This window comes from Leuciscus leuciscus, assembly GCF_965113295.1.
Source record: "Leuciscus leuciscus genome assembly, chromosome: 2".
In the NCBI taxonomy this organism is placed as follows: domain Eukaryota; kingdom Metazoa; phylum Chordata; class Actinopteri; order Cypriniformes; family Leuciscidae; genus Leuciscus; species Leuciscus leuciscus.
Genome location: NC_138726.1, coordinates 58722302 through 58747306, shown reverse-complemented (window position 1 = coordinate 58747306; position 25005 = coordinate 58722302). Strand labels below are relative to the sequence as shown.

The following is a 25005-nucleotide window of genomic DNA, read 5'->3' as shown; positions in this document are numbered from 1 at the left end:
AATCAGTGCTTGTCAAACATACTTTTGGCATTCATGAAAGAACATTGGAGCAACATGTAAATCCTTCATCTGATACTGTGGTTGTACATCAGCCAGGAACATTTTGGGTCAACACTTATACAGGCTCCTGAGGCCTAAACAGAAGTGTTTCGAGCGGTTTGGGTTGTGTTTTAACAGGTCCTCTAATTTTGCAGCGACAGACAGATTGAGAGATGAATGTAGAAGGTGGTAAAAGGCTAAAAAACATTTAAAAAAAGAAAACAAAAAAAAGGCTAGTCTAGACGTGTTTGTCTGAATCTAGTCTTAACTTCATTACACAACTCACATCTGTTTCTTAAACATTCAATTGCATGCAACAAATTGCAAAGGGTTCTCAAAAGAAGAACTGAAAACCAATCGCAACGTTGAAGAAGCTCTGAAACTGTAATGCCAGGCTGCTTTAACGTCAGTCAGGTTCTTCTGAAAAGCAGTTTGCTGCCTTAAAACAATGAGATTTCATTTCGGGCGACAGCAAACAAACACAAATTTACACCAGATCTAATAAAACAAGAAAACCAAAAGCCCAAAAGAAATCAGCAGTAATAAACTCACCATCCAGAAAGATTATAAAGTGCAGCGTCTACTAGGAACGCCATTAAATGACTCAAATTAATCAGTGTCTCTTTTAATTAGTTCATTGAAATGAAGCAAATCGTTTCCCTAAAGTGAATCAATACGATTGAAGGCCTCACTCAAATATCGGTTTCAGCTTGTATGCAATTAGGCTGCATGCAATTAAATCCAAAACACATGGCATTTTGTCACACTACATGGCTACTAGTTGGGGGGAAAAGAAACATTATTGGTAAGACTAATAATTGGAAAGAGCAGTCTAATAAGCTCCAATAACAGCAAACACGTCATGAACATTTGTAGTTTTATTGAAACTTAATACACAGACCAAACAAAAGACAAACAGAACAAATGAAGAAAACAAAACACATCTGGTATTTATCAGAAGCAAACTCACCTTAGTGTCACTGTACACAAATACAAACCGATAGGTAAAATTACGTTGACTGTACAATCCAAACTTATTCTCACGCACTCAGTGACCCCTTATGGAATATATAAAAAAGGTTTCCTTCAATCATACAGTATTTCTGAGAGGTTAAATAACAGAACTGGGCCACACTGCCACCCACTGGTCAGCACGAGTACTACATTTACTCCCAAAACAAGTCCTAGAGGAACATTGTTGAGCTTGAACCAACACACACACAAACACACACACACACACACACACACACACACACACACACACACGATTGAACTCAACTTCACCTACTGCATGAGTTCAGGGTCCATCAAGAGCTTCGGGAGAGTCATTTGAGACTAATATGAGCCAAACCAATCAGTTAATTGTCTAGTGTGTGTTGGGAAAGAGGACTACGATGAACAGTGCTTTTAGGATCTGGACTGAAGGGTTTCACAACCACAAGAACCATGAAAAGCATTGGAGAAAAAAGACGTTCTTGGGTATTAAACGCATTATCTTTCTGCACAGGCTGGCTTAAAAATGTGAATGACCTCAAACTCAAGCCACTGTTATCATCACTAACTAACGCAGTGGTCGAAGACTTTAAAAACAAAAAAACAGAAGGACCTGAACGTGTTCTGAAGTGGGAACGCAATTGCCTTCAAGGTTTCACAATCCAATTTGTTTGTACTGGCAGAATACGGTTAGCGCCAAACATATTGATAAGGTACAAAATACATGTTAGTGTCTCTTTAAGATCTCTAATATCTAAATATGATGCATTCTGATTGGCCCTATCAATTTGTCAATCACTAAACCACTGTCCCATCAAGTATACCAACATTAGTTGTTTTAGGATGTTGATTTGTATCGAGAAACTAAGCGGTTTATTCCACAAAACTAGTTTTTTTGGTTTTGTTGTTGCTCTAACCTTCAGCTACTCACAACCTATAACCATCTGTTAAAAATCCAATCATAAAACATCTAGCTCAGTAGCTCCTCCTCCAAATCTCACGCAAACACACTCGAGCTTTCAGGACGCCAGTCTTAAAACAGCTGGACATGGTAAGTTTGCTGCAAACTTGTGCATTAATGTCAATGTTGGAGATAAACCGCCACAAGCATCGACCCTAAAGCAGAAAGCTTACCATCTGGCTGTTTTGTAATGCGAGGATCTCAGAGTAAGGTAGTTGCAATCATGCGATTGATCAGTCTAAAAGTGTCATTTATCAAGCAGAGATTCACTATCATGATCCACGGAGTCTTCGAAATCGTTCTGGACTTATGAAATGAAACTTCAGCTGTGCATTAAGGGTCAGAGGATCTACTCTATATCTCACGGCGAGCATGCATGTGTGTCCGTGTCTGTGGCGTTTAAGAGTTGTCTCCGTTGGCGCTGTCTCCATCGTCCTCTCCTTCCTCCTGCTCGCCCTCCTCTTCCTCCTCGTCATCATCCTCTCTTCCTCGACTCTTGATCTGCACACACCAAATGCAGAGTGAATACGAGCGAGGCGATATGGGATTTCTCTATGTCTGCCCTCGACTAAAGACTTTTCTAGTCGACTAGTTCATTTAAGACATTAGTCGACTAATCGTGCGCTTATATTAATAAGCAATGAATCATAATGCGCCTTTAATTGCCAATATAAAATACGTATAGCCTAATCAGCAATCACATGCAACACATAAGGCTTGCCACAGCGCAACGGCAAACAATGATTATGAATGTGTCGTGGGAAAAAAAACAGATTGAGACGTCTTAACATTTTAATCATTTATTGGTAATGTGTTTTCGGCTGCAGAGATTAAGTCGACGTTTCATACGGATTACATAGTCTAAGAATATTTGTTCATTGAAATGTAAAAATGTCAGGCTTTCTATAAATATTTTTCTCATGTCTGTGAGGCAAGTATAGGCTCGGTTCATTTAAGACCGAATCAACAAAGCGCCATTATTTTTTACAAAAATAAAAGACCCTTCACAGTTTGCATTACTCTTTACTGTATGACCAAAAATGACGGAGTATGTTAAGTTAAACTGATGGCACCGGCGCCAGTATGTCATGCAGTAAGAGCTCTCCACACAAACGCTTCAATATGCGTCTCGGGTATATTTATTATACTTATTTATATTTATCTAGCAGGCTTGTAAAGTGCTCCTACTTGCGTGTTTCAAGTGATAAGCCATTTTTGAGGTCGATAAATGATAAGCGAATGATTGGATTTCCTGCCGTTAAAGATCTGTCTGTTACAGCCTGCGTGATTTGCGACTAATATCTAATTTACTCTGCGACTAAACGACTTATTACAAATGTTGGTCGACTAACGGCGAGTCGACTAGACTTCTCTCTGCTGTTTCTGGTTCTCTCACCTCCTCTTCCTCCAGCAGGTCTCCCTCGTCCTCGTAGTCGTTCATATCCGTGCTCTCGCGCTCCTTCTTCCCGCTGGAGTGCTGTGGGGAAACCTCCTCTGGTTTAGCGCCCTTCACATCTGCGCAGAAATAATCAGTGATTGTGTAAAGTAGGAGCGGTCAATCTTTTCAAAATGTCATATCACGATCTTATAACGATCTAAATCCATTATATGAATCACGATCTTCCCAATTTTTAGATGTGCTACCGGGAATATCCAGACTGGAACACACAGTATTGCATTAAACCATCAGTTTTCACAATAGTCATTAAACCAAGAGTTAAGGGGTTAGTTCACCTATTGATTTTCTTCTGTGTGGGTGTGTGACGCGAGTTCACGAGAGAGCACCGCGACGCATGCGCGAGAACTGAGATGACGCTCACGATCATTTGATGGGAAAGTGTGAAAGGTGAGCCATTCATTTGGCGGCACTGGTAAGGCACTATTACGTTTTCTCGTTGGTTTCTCATGATTCGGACATCCAGGAAATGCACACTTTAGAACCGTTTTAAACACGGCATTGAGACCCATCAGCGTCATCTTCTCAGTTCTCGCGCATGCGTTCGTGACTCTCGTGAACTCACTCAGAGGCCCACACTAAATCAATAGTTGAATAAAGTCGTTATTTTTGTTTGTTTTTGCGCACAAAAGGTTGAGCCACTGTAGTCACTTGGACTATTTTAACAATGTTTTTACTAACTTTTCTGGGCCGGCAGAATGAAATTGCCTAGAAGCCTATGAAGGAGTGATCCAGCTCTCAGATTTCATCAGAAACATCTTAATCTGTGTTCTGAAGATGAACGAAAGTCTTACGGGGGTTGGAACAACATGGGGGCGAGTAATTACTGACAGAATTTACATTTTTGGGAGAACTAACCCTTTAAACACACTGCATAGGCATCACTGTATAAGCTTAAATATACATTGATTCTTATTAAATCTACTAGTTATTCAGTCAAGAGCAGCGAGTGATTTTGTCTTGGACATTAATGACAGACAGCAGGAGGTATTTCATGAGGCTTTAAGACCAAATGCATGGATCTAATATAATGACATGCATCCGATTTCTTTCCCAACTTAAGACAAAACTGATTGGCTTTACGTAAACACACGCCAAGACGGACTCGGCCAAGTCCGACATATTTTTGTGTATATTTGACCGTTTAGATGCAAGTCTTACAAACCCCAAGTATACTTTTGCCCGTCTGTATTTCTCTCTGTCTCGCAAAAAAAGCTCGTAGGGATCAGTCTCTTTTGCAGTTTAATGCGCTTTTAATAACTCTTTAAAATAAACGACAGTCACGTTACATGATTTGAACTGATTTGGACGTTAAAGAAATAGTTCACTTGAAAATGTAAATTCTGTCATCATTTATTCACCCTCAAGTTGTTTCAATCCTGTATGAGTTTTTTCTTCTGCTGAACACAAAAGATGATATTTTGAATAATAATGTTTATAACCAAACAGTTGAAGGACCCCATTGACTTCCATATTATTTTTGGATGTCAATGGGGTCCATCAACTGTCATATTAAATCGCCAGATGGCCCACCCATATGAAAAGGTGGTCATTTTTGCACCACAAACCAGAATTGTAAATATAAACTTGTGCCATTAGAAGCGAGTATATGTACTGGCCCGTACCTGATTTCTTGCTGTGGTCTCTCTCCATGCGCTCCAGGCTCTCCAGCAGATAATCCACTTTGTGTTTAATCTGAGTCAGTTCCTTCTTAATGGTTTGTAGATCATCAGTTCTCACTGCGCACGCACACACACACACGCTTATTAGCCCAAATGTATACTACTGTTTGGGGTCAGCAAGATTCCTTAAATGTTTTTAAAGAAGCTCCAAAACACAGAGGCTACATATATTAGATCTATAAAACATTAATTTAAAACCACCGTTTTCAATGTGAATATATAGTAAAGTGTAATGTATTCCTGTGATTAAAGAGGGGAGTGTAAAAAAGGGAGAATCCAGCATGGGAAAGCTCTCGCTGTCCTAGTCGTGTAAACGAACGGCCAAAACACACACATTTTTTTATGTTTTTAGTTGAAAACGGTGTTGTGTTTAGCCCGTAAGTTCCTAGAACTAACCGGTGCAAAAGCCCCTAAACTCAAGACCCAGGAAAACACTTTGCTTATATGATACATTTATGTTTTTAGAAAACTAAATTGGGGCAATAGCCTATGGAAACACAAAAATGTTTTCCATACTTATCCAGACATTATATTAAAAATGTATTTGGATAGTCCACTTTATACATTCTACGATCTATAAGTAACTTTGCAACAACGTCAACTGTCATTAGAGTATCAGTATGCCTAATATCTGCTAACACTATTGTGTTGGTCCCCCAACAGATATTCTACTGACTATAAGTAACTTGGCAACTACAAGTCAACTTATTCTCCAAACCCGAACCTTAATATCTAACCCTAACCTAACAGTCTAATGACCGTAATGCTGAGTTCACACTGAACGATTTTAGGCCTGATTTTCACTCGCCGACAGGTTTTGTGTATCGCCGACAAATGCCCTAAATCATAGTCAAATCGCTGCTCGTTCACGCGAGTGACAATCACGCAGTATGAATGATCAAAGACGCGATCTGAGAGAATCGCAGACGCCCGTGAGATATTTGGCTTGTGAAATATCTGGAGCTGTCGGCGATTCACAATCCTGCTGTGCGAATGTGTTCTGACTGAAGACTACATCGGCGAAGACCTACAGCCAATGAGAGAGCGAGATACAGGACAGCGGGGAGTTCGGGGAGGAGTTATAGACCACAATATCAGTATTTTAATAGGTTTATTTACAGTGATATCAAACAGAAACAAAGCACAAACATTTGCTTGACCAGCAGCACATTGCTAAATTATTTATTTACCCCCAACTCTCTTTGCAGAACACACAATCCTTGCTCTCGTCTCCCCAACATTCCCTTCTGCATAAACCGTTTTTTCTTCTTTTCGCTGCAAATCAGCGCACAGGCAATTTGGATCGCAAGCCTTCTTGCAGGCTATCATTTTTAATAATTTCAGTCTCACGCGAGAACTCGCACGCGTGATCTTGCATTATTTCCTTATCACTTCTCGCGTGTGTTTGGTTGTGAAACGTAGTTTGCGGAACAGAGTGGTCGGCTAATCTTTCTTTTGTAAAGTCAGAGTGTGAAACCTCCTGTCGCCGATCCATCGTTCAGTGTGAACACACACAGCAGAAGCTGAGTGTTACCCCAGATAGTCACACAGTGTTGAAAAGAACAGTGACCCGACTACTGACGAAAATCGTGCGGTGTGAACTCGGCATTAGTTGACATGTAGTTGCAAAATTACTTATAGTCAGTGGAACGTCTAAAGTGGACTATCGGAAAAATATATATTATTTTTTTTTCAAAACTGTGTAGGACCCCTGAGGAATAAAGAGTGAGTATAAAGGGAAAGCTCTCACTGGTGCGGGAGGTGCGCTGGCTGCTCTTGGAGGAGAAGCTGCTCTTGGTCCTGCGACTGCCGCCGCTGACGCTCACTCGCGCGCGCTTGGACGGGATCACCGCTCGCGACAGTGGGGGAGGGGGAGGCGGGGGGACACGCGACGGGTACGAGTACATCCTGAAACACACACATGCTCAGAGTAACACACACGCTCCGGGAATCATGCACTCCGTCAAATCCCACTTTAGACAGACATTAAAGGGGTCATCGGATGCAAAATTCATTTTTTTATGGTGTTTGCATATAAATGTAAATCTTAAATGTAAAATCTTATTTTTTAATCCCCAAAAAGCCTAAACACTCAATAATCAAGCTGTTTTGGATTTTCTGAGCAATGTGATAATATGCAGTTGCTCATATCATTTAAAGAGACGCACCGTAACGGGTCGCTGTGAACAGGGCTGTTTTTGAGGAGGGAAAAAACAAAACAAAAAAAGTGTGTTACAAACTTTACATGAAGACCCAAAAGTAACATACAAACTTGTGAAAAATGGGCACTCGATGACCCCTTTAAAAGCCTTTAATGAATAATGAAAAAAGCATTTGATGAGTTTAACCATGCATGAATCTTTCAAGAGCGAGCGCTCACCTGTCATAGTAATCTCTCTGAAAGTCGTAGTCCAGATCAAACGAAGGACTGTGGGGGGAGAAGGCAAAGAATTAACAAAACTTCTACACAAACTATATAACGTTTTAAAATAGAAAAATTATATGAAATGCAAACCTGTACATATCTCCTGCAGAGCGTTTAATAGTCTTTGACCGATGAGGTTTCGGCTCACCAGCCAGATTAATATCTAAAAAAGCAGAAAGATTAAACATTAAACCACAGGACAAGTCGATTTGGATGAAAGCGTCTGCTAAATGAATGAATGTAACCGTAAACATGAGGTGCTCATGCATGTAGACATTTAACATGCATGTAAAACATCTTTCAATGCTACCGGTACGGTTTGGCAGAATGTTTATACTTTTAAAAGTAAGAGGGATCATAGAAATTGCATTTTGTTTTTTTTTACTTATGCTATTGTAAAATGTGCTTCCACCCAAAAAAAAAAAATAGCCATAAAGCCTATTCTTGAGATTTTGCATTAGGCTTTACTTTAAGGAAAATATAATTCGTATTTTTTTTATTTTCAGTGGACATTTGTGTGAGATTTCCCAATGACTGAAATGGGGAAATACTGAAGTCTCGAAAACTACTTGCCAAATTCACATTTAATTGACATATTTCAAATCAGCAACTAAATGTACGCTTTTATGGGACTGTTAATATCAGATTTTGTGTCAGAATGCAAAACTTAATATTCCAAAAATGTTTGCTTTACTTTAAGAAAAGTATAATTCTTATTCTTTTGATTTTCAGTGGGAATTTGTGAGATTTCCCAATGACTGAAATGGGGAAATACTCAAACTGTTGGCCAAATTCACATTTAATTGACATATTTCAAATCAGCAACTAAATGTACGCTTTTATGGGACTGTTAATATCAGATTTAGTTGCTGATTTGAAATATACTTACCGAGCACCTGTCCGACGATCATCCTCCCGTCTTCCCCGCCGACCGCCGCTCTGGCGTTCCTCTCATTGGCGTATTGGACGAACGCGAAGCCTTTGTGCACGGAGCAGCCCACAATCTTCCCGTACTTACTGAAGATGGCCTCCACATCAGCCTTGGTCACCAGCATGGTGTTGAGGTTCCCGATGAAGACCCGGGAGTTCAGCGAGCGCGGATCCGTCTTGTTGGTGACGTTACTGGCCATCAGGCTGCTGGTTGTGGGGGAATGTCTGGGCGAAAAGAGAGGAATGGAAGGGGTGTGCAGAAGATTGACAAAGACGGGAAAGAAAAACGAGAAATTAGCTTGTCGATAACAACACTAATGGCCACAGTAGCTGTTTCCATCCAAAGTTGCGAATTTAACCATTTTCAACTAAAAATGTAAAGATTTTTATGCGTTTTGGCCGTTCGTTTACACGACAACGGCGTTTTGTGCGCCTGAAAACGCAAAGTTTTGAAAACGGTCTCCGTGTAAACAACAAAAACGTGAATCTCTTAAAACGATGACGTCATGCACATGCGTATCACGTGTTCAGTCTATAGTGCTTCATCGCCATCTACTGGCCTGGCAGCAGAATACAGCCGTTTTTTACGGATCAGTGTGAATGGGGATCGATTTGACAATGGCGTCGTCTGTACACGGAAAACTCAAAGGAAAAACTTCTCAGTTATGCATCTCGTTGTCGTGTAAGCGTAGCCTAAATTTGGAATATCGCCTAAAACACTTTCCATCCCATGTGTTCATGAGAACAAATTCACCAAACTTATGCAAAGTAACAATAATAAAAAGGAAGTTGCTGCAACCGGGGAAGCCTCATGTCCTCTCTCGAGTTCGGATGCCTGATGTTTGGGAACTCAACCGTCTGAGAGCGTTCTGGGAGGGAATTAAACCAAATCATTTTGACGACAGACTTTAGCGCAGGCATTTCAGAATGATTGAGGGGCCGTTTACACGACACCGTTTTCAACTAAAAATGGAAAACTTTGTGTGTTTTGGCCCTTCATTTACACAACAACGAAGTTTTGGGGCACTGAAAACACAAACTTTAGAAAACTATACCGTAATCATCTCTGTGTAAACTACAAAAACACGAATTTGTGAAAACGGTGACGTCATGCGTATTACGCTTAGTCTATAGGCGCGTAGTGTTTCTTTACTAAATGACATCGCCACATGGCAGCAGAATACAGCGTTTTTAGTCGTTTTCGAGGATCCGTGTGAACGGGGATAGTTTTGACATCGTTTGACAAACACAAAGGAAAAACTACCATTTTTAGTACGTTGTTGTCAAGTAAACATACTCTAAAACAACATTTGAGATGCTGTGTAATGAGATTGGTCTGCTGGTTAGTCCAGTTATCTGATCAAAGTCAGAGTGTTTTGTTGTTTCTCATAATAGTTCATGCGCATGTCTTCTTATCTGATACAAAAGTACATACTTAAAGCCTATTTAAAGATTTTTTTTTTTATGCAATATCCCAAAATTCTCAAAAATAAGTGGATGGAAACCAGCTAGTGAGATCGGATCAGTTCTGGAGTTAGTGTTCATGTCAACATGAAACGGCATTCGCAACCCATTTTACTTCAATGATAACATGCAGTCAAATCGCTCAAATAAGACCAGAAACACATTATTATTGAGTAAATGTGGCCATTTTGGTTTCATGTTGACTTTAAATGAATTCTTACAGAACCACATGAAGATTACAGTCCAGATCTATTTGCATTTTCAATTGGTCCATTGTTATTACTACCAGAAAACAAGACATTTGGGATAGGAACAAACATTTCCAAGATGTATGTACAGTTTGTAACAATCAAGATCAAATGTTTAAGCATCATAATTCACATTGGTTTCATAAGTTATATCAACTAGTATGCTTAAAATCAGAGCCACAGCAGCCAAATATGAAGCTTTCCTGTACTATAATGTGCTTAGGTGTACATTTGAAATCAGAAGATTCACATATCAACTAGAAGGGCTTGGATGTTATAGTTTATGCAGTTTGTTGGGCGATGGTGTTCATATCTTCACACACCAGGACTGGGCGAGTAACGTAGATATTTATGGGCTGACTTTAGATATTGCATGCAAACTAAAAAAGCAGAAGTGAAACTAATCATCCAGGTGTTTTATTATCGCTTTGCTTTGTTTATGGGTTTGATGAAGAGTAATATGCATGGAAGTGTCTTTAAAATGTATCTGGTTTTAAGAAGCACTATGTGTGTGGATCATTTTCAATGCTTATGGCACGTTAGAGCGGCAAACTGGTGTTTGGAAATATCTTTGGACGCTTAGACCGCCACATAACGTTCACATTGAGAGATTTAAGAGTGCTGAGGGGGATGTTGGGGGTTGAATAGTCAGAACTCACTCCATTTTGTCTGTAATTCAGGTCGAGTCGTCTGTCTGCCTGATTCTGTTGGAGAGAAGAGGGTTGTTATTGGACACCATTGAGCTGCTGCTCAGCAGTGCATTGTGGGTGAAGGTCGTACTGTGTGGGTGGGTGATGTAACCCACCGCACTTTAAACAGACGTCACACCAATTTTAACACTTTCCCAAGGTCAAACACGCAGTCTAGTGTTCGGCTGCTGCCACCCAGTGGTTGGTGTACAAAACTTGAGGCAAAGAAAATGAAATCCAGACAGATATCCCAAGTGAAACAGAACAGCCATCTCATCTGTGTTATTTAAACCCACTCAATCCCAAACTAAAACCCTTTTAATTTAGAGGAGAAATGTCAAAAGTGTGCTTAGCCACGTGACGAAATGACGCATCAAATCCTGCGCTAATGAAAAAAGAAAAAACCCTTTGAAACAGCCGCCAAAGGAGATTAAAAGATGCCTATCAAGTGATGCCCTCGGCACAGCTTAAGACACACCATTAATCTGCATTACAGACCACTGAACACAAAGAGATGAATATCAGTGTGTCTGTAGGAAATTTCAGTATTATAAAGATGAAAGTTTAAGGCCAAAGAGAGTCAGAGGTCTGTGCAAATGAAAAACTCAAATTCTCCTCAGGCTCCATGATAGATAGTTGGAAAATACACATGAATTTAGGGAAATTTGGACCTGTAATTGGTAATAAGTTGCATATTAACATTACTGTATAAATGTGCCCTTGTGTTTCCTCAAGGAATTTGAGAATGAAGACCATTTCAATGTCTTAATATTAAATTGTCAACAGTAAAATGTAATGAAGACAATATTGTTTTCTCAATGGTGGAAATGTGGGTATTTAAGGATTAATGTCTCAATAGCAAAGCATGACTGTATAAAGCCAAGACTCAAGACCAAATGATAATACAGTAAATACAGTGTTTTCACCCCTGACAAATGAAGATGCAATGGTGTAAATGTGTGCATTTCAGCATGAAAGTTCTTGGGAAATCAATGAATTTAAAATGTGAATTTTAAATATTGTTCTTGAAGCATCTATCATGGCAGCCAACATGCTGAAGACTCATCTTTGCACTTGTATGGGGGCGGTGAAAGACAGAAAATATGTTTTTAAACGACATGAAATGAAGAAAAAGGTAGACGTAAACTTGCAATTGTCCTCTATATAGTACACTACCACAAATTCAAAAGACCTCAGTATCAAATGTTGGGATTCTCTCTAAGTGTTGCTCAGAAAAACAGTGTGTCTTTGGTTTAGTGTTGTGCTAGCTTGTTTGCTTAAGCTAATTCAGACTATGAAAATGTCTCTAATTGAACTAAATAAACAAAAATGCACAGGTCTATCCACTATTTATAAAGTATTTTTTAAACTATGGCAGATTTAAAAGGTGACGAAAGCAAGTAAAGGCTACACACAACAAACGGGAGTCTAGTCTGCACACTTTTCAGGAAGATTGGTGCGGAAGTGGAGAATAAAGTAAAACCAACTTACGGATTGACGTGGGTCAAAAAAGCTGCCTCAAAAACTACAAAAAAAGCAAAATGAATAAAATCAGAAATGAACATCTGAGATGTGCCCCTTTTAGATCACTAAAGAAAGGGGAATGTTTTTTTGTTTTGTTTTTTAACCAATTGAGTGCACTGGGCTGACCGACCTGAAGTCTAGCCTACACGATAGGGCTAATCCATCTTCAAGACAAATTTGGTGTAAAATGTGGACTTGATTATGAAAGTGTGACCTTCATGAATTTAAAGAACATGTGTGTTGTAGTCTATACAAAGACATCATGAGTCTAGACCAGGGTTTCCCAAAGTGTGGGTCACAAGTTCTGTGAAAAATCTAATTTAGTCAAAGATAACACTGAATCAATCCCATGTCATTAAACAACACTGTTTAAAGTTGTAGTAATCCTGTCTTTGCAGTCACATTACAACACTTGTTTCTTGTGATAAAGCAGAGAGAGAAACTGATTCAATTACAATATAAACAATGTAATTCCTCCCTCCACATTCCATAATCAAATCAAATATATAAATAATTGTACAACATATTCTTGAGAGAAATAATAAAACACTATTGAGATAATAAAATAAACCAAATGTAATGAAAGTGGTGGACAGGCTGGTTATTCATACCCAATATCTCGGGGTGTGTATGATTCGCATGTTTGGGAACCCCTGATCTACACATACATTATTGATAAAAGCAAAACCAGTTTTAGCTGGAGTATGATGCTGATGTGTGCCAAGTGATAAACATGATTTGGTGCACTCTATACTCATATAAGATAGGCCTACTCATTTACCAAAACAAATGACAAATACTTGTATAATCTATATCAAGCACAGAAATAAAACAAATTTAACCACTTTCAAATGTGATATTGCATTGAAGTCTTACACGACAAAGTGTGTGTGTGTGTGTGTGTGTGTGTGTGTGTGTGTGTGTGTGTGTGTGTGTGTGTGTGTTGGGAGGGAGGGAGGACATAAATATAATTTTCATATCAAGACATTCAACAAGAGCTTCTTCATGGGCTGAAATTTTGGATTACACACAGATATGATGTAATATCTAATTGAATAGATCTATGCAGCATGGGGCAGTTGAGCACATGAGCGAAGGCAGAAATACTGATTTTGGCCCACTTCTTGAAACATTTATTAAATAAATAGTAATGCAACCAAGCTCAATTATCATTCTTGATGTACTTTTAATGGAAAGATTGACCGTTTACATGATTTCGCATAGACCTTGGATGCAATGTAAAAAGTGTTCAAATGGTCCATGCTTTGAAATAGATAATTGCATGAGGCAGAAAACGTGTTTTCTCAGTCCATTAAAAGTGCTGAAACAAATCAAAACCTGCAAAAACGGCGCCTGAAAATTCAATCGACACGATTCTGGAACGCAACGACCCTCAAAAATAGGAGCAAAAATAACGCCCAAATAACCGTATTAAAAAGGACACGCTCAGTCCAAATGTCTACAGCTGAATAAAAATAGTCTACTCGTGTTGGGGGGAAACAGTCTGTCATCTTAAAAATGGTCTTAAAACATGATAAATATTCTGAATCCAGGACATGGAGGGAAAAACGACCCCATCTTGAAAACACAACCACCGGTCCATGAGACATTTCCTCCACAATAACTTCAAAAAAACAAATAAACCAGCTGCTCTAGCAGTAGTCCTGCAAAAAATGGGGTGAAAAATAACTCCTACTTTGAAAAATAAAAATAAAATGGTGCGGTCCTCTCAAAGCATATGTTTTTTTTCTCTCTCTTTTTTTCCACTGCTCTACCACGGCATCACAAAATGTACGCCACCAAAGCCAAGCAGAAAATGACCAGAAAAATGCATTAAAAATAAAAAATAAAAACCACAAAAATTCTCCAAAGATAGTTCAAAGTCAGTCAAAAATAAAAAGTGACAAAAATCTCTCGAATCAAAATACTCACCGGGAGTTTAAGACTAAAAATGATTAAAATTCGGTGCTGTACTGTTTTGTGGATACAGTCCGTACCAGCTCGTTCAGTAGACACCGACCAGACGAGTGCACGAAATGGCGTCGAGCAAATGCGCACTGAACACAAGCCCCGCCCCGCTCTGCATGTCCTCGAATCTCATTGGCTGCTTTTCAACGCGCCGGAGAAACAGATGACACCGATTGGTGGATTTACGCGTCATTCTCTTGTACGCGTTTCTTTTTAAATAAAGAGCACGTCTGATTGGTTGATGCCGGATTTGGTTAGCAAGCAACCTCCCCTCGGAGCAGCACTAATCGCTTTACAAAAGCATTCATCTCATTTATAAATTAAATGGAAAGCTTTCGTACAGTTAGGTCGTTGAATTTGAAATAAAGTTATTCACGAAACAAAAATGTACTATGGTAAACCACATTTCTTACAAAATAGTTATTTGTACGACAATAAAAGGTGGTAAATTGATTGTAAATTAAACACAAGTGAAAGAAATGTTCAGTCAAGTCAAGTCACCTTTATTTATATAGCGCTTTTTACAATACCGATTGTTTCAAAGCAGCTTTACAGTGATAACAGGGGAAAATGTAACAAAAAAATAGTGTCATAGTCCATCTTAAGTAAATTAAGTGTTGGTTCATTTTTGTTGTAAAAAAACATTTATTAATTTAGTCAATCTGTAGCCTATCCACTCTGGAGAAAACAGTGATGCCATCATCCAGCTCAGTTCAGTTCTCATAAATGGTTCAGAAAACACTGTCAGAACTTCGTTATTCATTTAAAATTGTTATAATAAACAATAACTGTAGTAATTATGGTAGGCAATTTGATATTGAATGTCCTGCTGAAAAAAACCAACAACAACAACAACAAAAAAAACACTAAAACCAGCCTAGGCTTGTCTTAACTGGTTTAAGCTGATCGCCAAGGCTGGCTGGCCAAGTATTCAGCTGGTTTTAGCTGGTATCCCATCTTGACCAGCCTGGTCAGCTAAAAAAGCGTCCAAAACCCCTCTAAAGAATAGCCTTGGAGACCAGCTAAAACCAGCCAATCAGCTTAGGCTGGTTTTAGCTGTTTTTCTTTTCTTTTCTTTTCTTTTCTTTTCTTTTCTTTTCTTTTCTTTTCTTTTCTTTTCTTTCAGCAGGGCATGGTTTCAAGCATCTGTAAACCATTAGCACCATGGTTGTTGTAAAATAGTATTAAAAAATACACTTAACAAAAAAGCCAAGATCCTTGCTAATCAAGATATGCTAATCAAGCAATATTAGAAATATAGGCTACTGAATTTATTTGAAATTCACAGGAAATAAGGCAAAAAGAATATGCTTAAAAGTTCATTGTAGGTTACACCACTGTACCGTTAATGTACTAAAACATATAAACAAAGTAGCCTAGTAGCAATGCAAAAAGAAATCACAGAAAAGAGATGTTATTTCAAGTTTTGTTTCCATACTTAAAAAACATATTAGTTGACAAGCTAACGCATCAACGGGTAACACTTTTAAACGAACAAGGATTGGAGATCACCACTTCAGCCTTCGGGAGTGACAACCTGCAACAAACAATTCTTATATGTATTTCAATTTTACTTGAATGCAACCAATGAATTTGGCAACGAATAATACCTCTCTTGTCGGTCGTCTTGCTGCGCTGTCGTGGAAGAGTGAAGTCAAAGCGGAAAGATGATGATTCAGGAGTCTTCAAAACCTCTTCAAGTTTCATCTGCTCCTCATTCTCCTACAGTGAAAAAGTCGTAGCTTCATAATTATTCTCTCTCCAAAATATAAATGAAACATCAAATAAAACCATAGAAGGCTATGTTGTGAGAATGTGTAGCTACTTTTAAAGGAGTTTAGGCCCTTATTTGTGAGTTAGAGCCATTACTTACAGATGGGCTTTGCTGGAGTCTGGTTTTGAGTTTAGGTGTGTTTTGGCTGTCCTTCTCCCTCTCTTTCTCCTTCTCTTTCTCCCTCTGTTGAAGAATAGCATTGCGAGTAGTTCTGTACTCCAGAGCGAAGTCACTGACGGTCTTACAAAAGGCCTCTGCGCTCGTTTCTCTCACCATGAAGCGCGAGTAACCGAGGAAGAGCAGGAACGAGTGGAATCTGAGTGCAAGAAGAAAGGAATATAATGGACCTGTAGACTTTGTTTGCATTGTCTGAGTAATTTTGTGGAACGGATTTTAACACTAATCCCTCACTATTGGTAGCTGAAAGCATAATAAATAATATTCAATAAATTAACTCTTTCCCCCCCAGCGTTTTTTTTTTTTTTTTTTTTTGTTGCCAGCAACTGTATGAATTCCTGAACATGCAATATGTCAAAAGAAAGAACTCTGCTTTAAAAAAAAAAAAAATTTTTTTAAATCTGTTTTATTCTAGCTTCATGCATTATTTTGAATGTGGGTAACACTTGAATGTGGGAAAGTTTCATAAAAAAAGCAACATTCTAAGCAAAAAGCTGAGAAAATCACGTTTTTGTCAAACACTACATCTGGATCAAACTCAGAACGATGATCAAAACATATGGAGTAGATCGAAGATTAGGTAGTTTTGATTCATATGCTGTTTAATGTTGATGATCCCGTTATTTTACATATGATAACATACCACTTGTTTCTGCATCTTCTTGTTTTGATCAGGAGATTCAGTAATCTTTCAGAAGATGTGTCATAGCACCCCCAACCATATAGCAGTGAAAACACGGAATGCTAATGCTAATGCTACCGCTAACCCGGACGTCGAGGTCATTTCCGTGATTTGGGAAAAGCCTGTAAAAGTCCTGGCAGAAAGCGATGCATAAGGATGTAGTGTAACGACGCCCAGTTCCAGGAATGCACTAATATTTTGTTGGTAGTACCAGTTTGCAACAATTATTAGTTAACACTAAGTTGTCAACACTTCGGAAAAAATAATAATGTGTCGTTACACTACATCCTTATGCATCGCTTTCTGCCAGGACTTTTACGTGCTTTTCCCAAACCCCTGAAGTGACGTCGACGTCCGGGTTAGCGGTAGCATGAACCATCAGGCAAGTGTTATTTAAATAAACTCCTGATGTACTACAAACTTTCCAATGTCTCGTTTTATGAGTACAGAACCTATTTGTTCTACTGTAGAAGTTCGGTGCCATTCTGGGCATTATTAGTGGGGTAATTTACGAGATACAACCTTGGATCCATTAGCGCCTGCACTAAGCCATTCAGCTGATATCTCTAAATAAGCTCTAACTTTAATAATAATGTTCACCCAAGGGAGAAAAGGCTTCTGGGGGGTTTTTGGCTCGAGGTCATGGTGCAAAGGACCCTAGGTTGATTTTACTCCGAACCATCCTTTTAAGCCTATTACAAGTCAAGAGGTTTGACAAACTGGATTGAATTAATGTTTCATAAGGTTCACTTAAATGCTTGAAATTTGTTTTGTAGACATAAATCTCGCATTGCGCGGAGCGATAGTGCATTCGTACGGATGCGTCGAGGTTATATTGGGAAATAGTAATGATGAATACATGAAATCGATTGGCTGGGAACATTACATTTGAATAAACCAATCCGAATGCGAATAGAGTTTCATGGCTGAACTATTCATTTGTAGAAAGCAAATGGTTTTACCTGTTGATGACTCTGCGGTGAACTGCTCGTAGCACCTTCAACCTCTCCTCACAGTCTTTCAGAAACTGGCGGAGCCGAAGATGGAGCACTGCCTCTTCTCCACCTTCCTCTTTTCTTCCTCCTCCTTTCTTCTTCTTTCCATCCTTCTCGAGAAGTCTTAGTTGATCCCAGGATGCTTTACAAAGGGATTCAAGCTGGGAGAGATTCAGTTGCACTTGTGTGTAGTCACACTGGAGTGCAGTTGTTTATGAGAGACAGGAAAAGAGGGAGAAAATGAGTCAAGAGTCAAGTCCAAATTTATTCTTATAAATGGCACCAAATGGTAGCATCTAAAGTGAAAAGAGAAGAGGGCCTTAAATGGACCCTTGGGGCACACCGCATAATTGGGGAACCAACGAAGAAGAAAACTTCGCAAGTTTCCTTCCCAAGAGAAGGAAATATGGTCACTACATGTCCAGAACAAATAACAGGCTTCAAATTAACTGGATATCATTAGGCTGAAGTAGGATAACTTACAAAACGAGTATGCATGTTTACAACAAAAGCATTATGCAGCCTTAGCCTAATGATTGAGAAGCACACGTGTTTCCCACAATGCAATGCACTGAACTTGACTTTCCCTTTCCAATGAACGAGGTCATATCTGTTTTTATCATCTTCCTGGGTTATTATTTGCTTAGACTGCCAACATTAAAGAAATGCACAATATTCTTAGTACAAAACACATTCACATACCTTGCTGGCTTTTGTGACAGCAGTGATGTCGGAGTAGAGATCAGAGGATTGTGGGTAAAGCTGGAGCAATAACACACACACGTGATGAAGAAGAGGCTGCCGGCCGTGTGTGTCTCTCACCTGAGAGAGTTTGCCCAGGTAACTCAACTCAAACCCCCTCGCCTATACAAAACAGAAAACACACACCTTCATGCAATGTGCAGGATACAGGTAATCAGGCACACACATCTTTATGCAGGCATTCTCACCTTACAGCCGTTCAGAAAGTTGCCGATGGCCAGAACAGTTGCAAGTATACAGCGAAACGTCTGATTAGCCGCTAGCTGCTCCATGGCAAGCTTCAGATGGAAGAGCGGCTCTGCGATCTCCTGTTTACACACACATACTGTGAGCACAAATCACAGACAACAGACATCACAACAGTTCAAAGCTCTTTAGTTCATGCTTTTTATTCACATCAGTTCAAACAATAATAAATAATCCCATAGCCAAAGAACATTTTGCAAACATTCCCATTAAATTATAAAAATGTTATTCCTGGATGATTCCTGAATGTTCCCTGAACAATCAAAACATCCGCTTTTTGTAAATGTTTATTTATTTATTTTATTCTTGGTTAAGAATGTTGATGGGCTCCATTGACTTCCAAAAACAGTATGGAAGTTCACAATGGTGTACATCAACTGTTTGGTTTCTGACATTCTTCAAAATATCTTCTTTTGTGTTCAACAGAAGAAATAAGTTTTAACAGGTTTGGAACAACATGAGGGTGAGTAAATGATGACCACAGTTTTATAAGAGTTTGTGATATATTATCTCGTCCCCTTCTCGCTCTGTTTGGATGTGCTTAAATCTATAGCAAGGTCACGCTCCTGTCACTAGTGATGTAGTACTCGAGTCCGGTCTCGAGACCGATTTCTGCTTTCTCGGACTCGTCTCGGATTGTTCCTTCAAAGACTCGGTCTTGACTCGGTCTCGACCCTTCAAAAACTCGGTCTTGACTCGGTCTCGACCCTTCAAAGACTCGGTCTTGACTCGGACTCGGCATATGCGGTCTCGTCCCCATCACTAACTTAGTCCACTAGAATACATACCACTAGAAAATTTGTATTTGCTCTGCATGTCCTAACTATGATTAAAAAAGTCAGGGTGGGCTTAACATGTTGATGACAGAGAAGCACTGTTGAAGCAGTTTAGAAAAATAGGCAGAAGATGATGCATGTGGTAGGGATTTTTTTAATGATAGTAAAAGCATAGTCCATATTAAGACGTTAAGACTGCTCCTCTAAACAATTCCCAATCTAGCTTAGTCTGTAGGCCTAACTTTTGATTATTAACTGGGGTGATATTAAATCATGAATATGAAAACTGACATGTTTTTATGGTCTTGGTCTCGACTCCTAAAGACTCGGTCTCGACTCGGATTTGCTTCGTCAAAGACTCGGTCTTGACTCGGACTCGACTGTATTTGAAAACCAATGGACTCGGTCTCGACTCGGTCTCGACCCTTCAAAGACTCGGTCTTGACTCGGACTCGGCATAGGCGGTCTCGTCCCCATCACTACCTGTCACACATGCACACTTCAATGAGCCACACAACACAACGCATGTTAATGTGTTTACACGGCAGGCCAAATCGTGGTAAGGGGCAAAAATGTGTCGATTGGTTAATGCTTAAAGACCCCCTGTGGTGAAAATCCAGTTTTTAATGTTGTTTATGTGTCTATGTGGTGTTTTTAATATGCTTTAAGACAAACCATGTGTAAATTCATAAGTCGACAGCATTTCTGAGTATTTTCTTCCTAAAACTGCAGTGAACCAAAGACAGTCTCAAAAACACACTTTGAAATCGCTGGTGTTTCTGACGTCACAAACTACCTTGTAACCGTGTGATTGTCAACCAGTGGATCTCTGATCTGAGTGAGTGAGTGGGGGCGGGGCTCATTTGCATATTCATAGAACCGTGTATACGGTATAGTTACATTCAAGATATTTTAAGGCATGAAGACATTTTTTCAAGTGAAAATTTGCTCAAAACTTTTGTGATTTTTTTCTAAATGTCGACAAAAAACTATTGTGAAATGACGGCGTTTCCATTAACCGATGTTATACGACTAAACGTCTTTTTTTCCTCTCGCGATAAGTCATTTAAAAAATCATGGCGACAGATGTTGGTAGGTTTACGTATATCCCAGCCACTGCACTGGCCACCATTATCATTAATCGAAGGAGACGCATGTGTGTTATCCAAGCACTAATGGTAAGGAAAGACCCTATACTTGTGAACTGGATATATGGATGGTAACTATACTGGATGTATGAGGTGTTTTATGGGTGTTTCTCCCTCATATCTGCTTCCAGGTCTTGATTGTGGCATTTCTTTGAGGTTTAGAATCCAGTATTCCTGTAATTCTTTTGTCTTATATGAATTTAATAAAGAACTCTGTCTCGTATTCTGTCCAAACACACCGCCTCATCTACGTCAGCTGACCTGTAAATGCGCAAAAACTGTTTCCATTGCAGTTTTGTGAAATATTTCTTTTTCGAATTGCCTGAAAAACCACCTCATGCGAGCGGAAAAACTTTTTTGCGAAATTGACATGTTTCCATTGGGCGTATTTTCAATTCGCAATTTCAATTTGTGCAATTTGAAGGGTAATGGATAGTCTAGTCTCTCACTCTCTCCATGCTGTCGTGGTCCAGAGCGAAGGCCCAGATCTGCAGTCTGGCGCTCAGATGAGGAACGGTCCCCAGGGTCAGGAGACACTGCTCTGCGGGGCCCAGAGACGAGCCCGGGGCCCGAGCCTGAGCCTCTGCGATCACGTTCAGCTCGTCTTCAGTGGGAACCAGCATCTGCAACCTCTGAACCAATTCAATTCACATTTATTTGTATAGCGCTTTTCACAATACACATCGTTTCAAAGCAAATGCATGTGTCTACATTACAATCATCATATCTATGGTGAATCTTCCAAAATGAGACCATATTAAAGGGCAAAGAGACTGAATGTTGATGTCATGACTAAGGGAGCTCACCTGGATGTCTTCTCTGTCTAGTACCGTGTTGTCCATGCTGAATATGGCAGGAGGGAGAAGGTGAGCCGGTGGGAGTCCGCTCAGCGCTATAGTGATGATGTTACTGCGCTTCACACTCAAAACACACACACACGGCTGCTTCTGCTGCGCAAACCAACAGACAGAGAGAGATGTGGAGCAGAAACACTGAAAAGCTCGATACGTAGAGGCTTGAGGCTGGAATGCACTACGATTATTGACTGATTTGCAGTCGGGATAAGATGAAGCTGTAGTTGCCATGCCAGCTAGAGTTGACAGATTTCACAGAAAATCAACTCTGTTTTTTTAGCCTCAGACTTTGATTCCATGGAGTCGGAGGAGATCAAACATGTTTGATGTTTTGAACCGACTTTAGAACACGTGTTGTTTACATTTGTCACACGTCTCCTAGCAACAAGCTGCACGGTTGTTGTTTTCGGAACAACTTGAAACGTCTGTTCTGCGTTTAGTGCGGCGTTTTCAACATTTTAGATGCCGGAATATGATCGTTCTGGTACGAATTTATTTATTTAGCTAATTTAATCTTTATTTTTCATTATTTGTTTATTTTTACATTTTTTACACTGTTTTTCTTAACTTTTTTCTTCTCACGGGCCCCCAATACTCTTAAAAATAAACCTTCAAAAAAAGCAGGTTTTCACAGCAATTTTTTTTTATTCCAAAAGAACCTTTCATTGAAAAGTTCTTAAAATAACTATATTTTCCCCCTTAGTTAAAATATCTAAAGAACCATTTTGTGGAATGGAAAGATTCTATGGATTGTAAAGGTTCTTCACTGAGCCAATAAAGAACCTTGGGGTTTTAAAATCTGTCCCGTTAAGAAGTCGTGTAGTGAATTCCAGCCTTTACTGAAAGATTTATTTTAGATGTATATGTGAACATCATAGTCTTACCCGCCGTCGCTCCATCAGACAGCAGAGGGCGCTGTTGCTGCTGCTGCTCTTGCTCTCAAACAGGTATTCCAGTCGATTGGTGTCAAGATGAACCGGTTCCAGACCGGCCCAGATGGACTGGGGCCCGAAGCGGCCCACTCTCGGCAGTGGCTGCAGACTCACCAGCGCCCTCCAGTGGAGCCTCAGCGTACGAGCGCCTGGCGGACCCGGCGACCCGCTGGATACAGGAGGAGGAGCTGAGGGGGGAGGGGGTGGAGCCAAAGGGGGAGGGGGCGGGGGCACCAGGGAGGCTGCAATCTGATTGGCCGAAATGCGGGAGGAGTCTTCATCAATGCTGTCCAGCTCAAGATCCTCGTCATCCCAGAGGTCGGAGAAGTCGAGGGCGTTGAGGCGGAGCAGGGGGGCGTGGCTTATGAGGGATTCGAAAGATTCGGCTTGTTTCATTGGGTCTTCGTTGGGGATTTTTTTTTTTTTTTACTTGAGGAAAGTCAATGAATGTTGTGCAAAATGATGGATAGGAGGTGAATCTTCTCCAAATCAATGACCAAATATCAGCTCAGTATCGCTACTTCAGAGGGACGGTTTACCTTGATCAGTGTCCGATGATCCAATGATCCTCCAACGTTACAAGATTTGCCTTGTACAATTTCACTGGGTCTTCGTTGGTGATTTATATAAAAAAAACTTAAAGTAAATGAATGTTGTGCAAAATGATGCCTAGGTGGTGAACGTTATGTGAGAACTCTCATGAAGGGGTTTCGAGTGCGCTTGTGCAAAATAAGAATGAAGAAATGAAATGAAATGAAAATGAATGAACCTGGCTCTGCTTCTTCTCCAAATCAACACAATGACCAAATATCAGCTCAATGCAGCTCAGAGGAAAGCTTTACCTTGATCAGTGTCGGTATAGTTGCACCCAGCTTTGCAAATGATCCTCCAACGTTACAAGATTTGCCTTGAACCAATAATAAAGAAACATACTCCCATGTTCTTCAAAGTAAAAAAAAAAAAGGCTAGTAAAGATAATCCATTCATAAAACAACAGCTCCTCCGTCAACACTGGGTTTGAGCTTGATGTGTCTGATGGGTCAAATGAGAAAGTCTTGCAGATCATGTGATGTGTATTTCAGAAGGCCCAGTGAATCCATCCGTTGACCGTCAAGCATCTATAGGATCCTTTTTAGCACGTTCTCCACGCCGTCGTCTTCATTTAAGCGCTCTGTTGAGCATGTGTGTGTCTGTGTGTGTGAGAGAGACGTGAAACTCCGTCTGTGTCCCAGACATTATGAGGGGTCGTTTACACGGTGTTTATTTGAGTTGCGCCCTTTCCCTTAATTTCCTTATCTCTCCAGCATCTCCTGTTTATATCACAGCTTCACTATCTCTCCGTCTCCACCCTTTCGCTCTCCTTCCCTCTCTCTCAGGCTCTCCATGCTGAGACTCAGACTGCATATGGATTTTGGGTCAATAATCACTATAACTGTTGCTGATTCTTGATTGGTTTGGGATCCGAACAACTGTCTAATTCTAAGTATATTGCATTATATATAATTAGAAAATGTCTTTAGGTTGCTTTCCAAAAGCAACCTAAAGTAACCAAAAGTCCAAATCATAGTCTCTGCTGCACCAATTCAACTGATATAAATACTAGTGTAGAACATTGCATAGAAACCGTGTCTATTCCTCGTTTAGTGAGATCAAATAATAAATCTAATGCAGGATCTAGGAAAAATCTAATTGTTATTAAAACAGAAAATGTTGCTATTAGTAAACAAAAACTATTTCTAAAGCTAGGTCTTCTAAACATTAGATCACTCACACCTAAGGCAGTTATTGTAAATGAAATAGTCACAGATAATAGCTTCGATGTACTTTGCCTTACTGAAACCTGGCTTAAACCAAATGATTATTTCGGTATTAATGAGTCTACTCCTCCTGGATACTGTTATAAGCATGAGCCCCGTCTGATTGGCCGTGGCGGAGGTGTTGCAACCATTTATAAAGATATTCTAAATGTTACTCAGAAAACGGGTTATAAGTTTATTTCATTTGAAGTACTTGTACTAAATGTTACGCTCTTAGATGTTAGAAAAACATCCCTATTATCTCTAGCCTTGGCTACCGTATATAGACCGCCAGGGCCTTACGCTGATTTCCTAAAAGAGTTTGCAGATTTTCTCTCAGACCTATTAGTCAATGTCGATAAAGCATTAATTGTTGTTTAATTGTTGTTTAACATACACGTAGATAATCCAAATGATGCGTTAGGAGCTGCGTTTACAGATTTATTAAATTCATTTGGGGTCAAGCAAAACGTCACCGGACCAA

General features: G+C 39.7%; 2 protein-coding genes and 1 long non-coding RNA gene across 7 annotated transcripts; 1 reads left to right on the top strand and 2 right to left on the bottom strand.

Annotated features, from left to right (window-relative positions):
* Positions 1-904: 904 nt before the first annotated feature.
* Positions 905-14480, bottom strand: LOC309492492 (heterogeneous nuclear ribonucleoprotein C-like). Of its 5 annotated transcripts, none has more exons than XM_082161503.1 (11): positions 14344-14480; positions 12379-12412; positions 10858-10902; positions 8446-8711; positions 7647-7719; positions 7512-7559; positions 7300-7323; positions 6882-7039; positions 5075-5188; positions 3390-3508; positions 905-2494 (listed from the first exon to the last, which is right to left on the bottom strand). In XM_082161503.1, the coding sequence occupies exons 3-11, from the start codon at positions 10860-10862 to the stop codon at positions 2393-2395; spliced, it is 909 nt and encodes a 302-aa protein (XP_082017629.1). In that variant the 5' UTR covers positions 10863-10902; positions 12379-12412; positions 14344-14480; the 3' UTR covers positions 905-2392. The 5 variants fall into 5 exon arrangements, with proteins under 5 accessions (XP_082017629.1, XP_082017632.1, XP_082017630.1 ...); XM_082161506.1 differs by having other exon boundaries at positions 8575-8711; XM_082161504.1 differs by lacking the exon at positions 7300-7323.
* LOC309492579 lies at positions 12419-13813 on the top strand. The gene is made up of 2 exons (XR_014203603.1): positions 12419-13323; positions 13362-13813. It is a non-coding gene; the product is annotated as an uncharacterized lncRNA (long non-coding RNA).
* Positions 14481-14869: 389 nt separating the features above from the next.
* On the bottom strand, positions 14870-23149 carry LOC309492447 (FH1/FH2 domain-containing protein 1-like). The gene is made up of 9 exons (XM_082161432.1): positions 22678-23149; positions 21746-21889; positions 21389-21571; positions 18958-19077; positions 18710-18871; positions 17975-18204; positions 16253-16469; positions 15990-16101; positions 14870-15916 (listed from the first exon to the last, which is right to left on the bottom strand). Exons 1-9 carry the CDS (start codon positions 23119-23121, stop codon positions 15888-15890), a joined length of 1641 nt encoding a protein of 546 aa, XP_082017558.1. The 5' UTR covers positions 23122-23149; the 3' UTR covers positions 14870-15887.
* Between the last annotated feature and the right edge of the window lie 1856 nt (positions 23150-25005).

Excerpts from the sequence above, each read along its gene's own strand:
- LOC309492447 (XM_082161432.1), bottom strand. The coding sequence starts at position 23,121 with ATGAAACAAGCCGAATCTTTCGAATCCCTCATAAGCCACGCCCCCCTG. Across the intron at positions 21,572-21,745 it reads TAGACAGAGAAGACATCCAG|AGGTTGCAGATGCTGGTTCC; the intron begins GTGAGCTCCCTT and ends GAATTGGTTCAG. Across the intron at positions 19,078-21,388 it reads ACCACGACAGCATGGAGAGA|GAGATCGCAGAGCCGCTCTT; the intron begins GTGAGAGACTAG and ends GTGTGTAAACAG.
- LOC309492492 (XM_082161503.1), bottom strand. Across the intron at positions 7,324-7,511 it reads CAGAGAGATTACTATGACAG|CCCTGTTCACAGCGACCCGT; the intron begins GTGAGCGCTCGC and ends CCTCAAAAACAG. Across the intron at positions 7,040-7,299 it reads GTTCACAGCGACCCGTTACG|GATGTACTCGTACCCGTCGC; the intron begins GTGCGTCTCTTT and ends TGTGTGTTTCAG.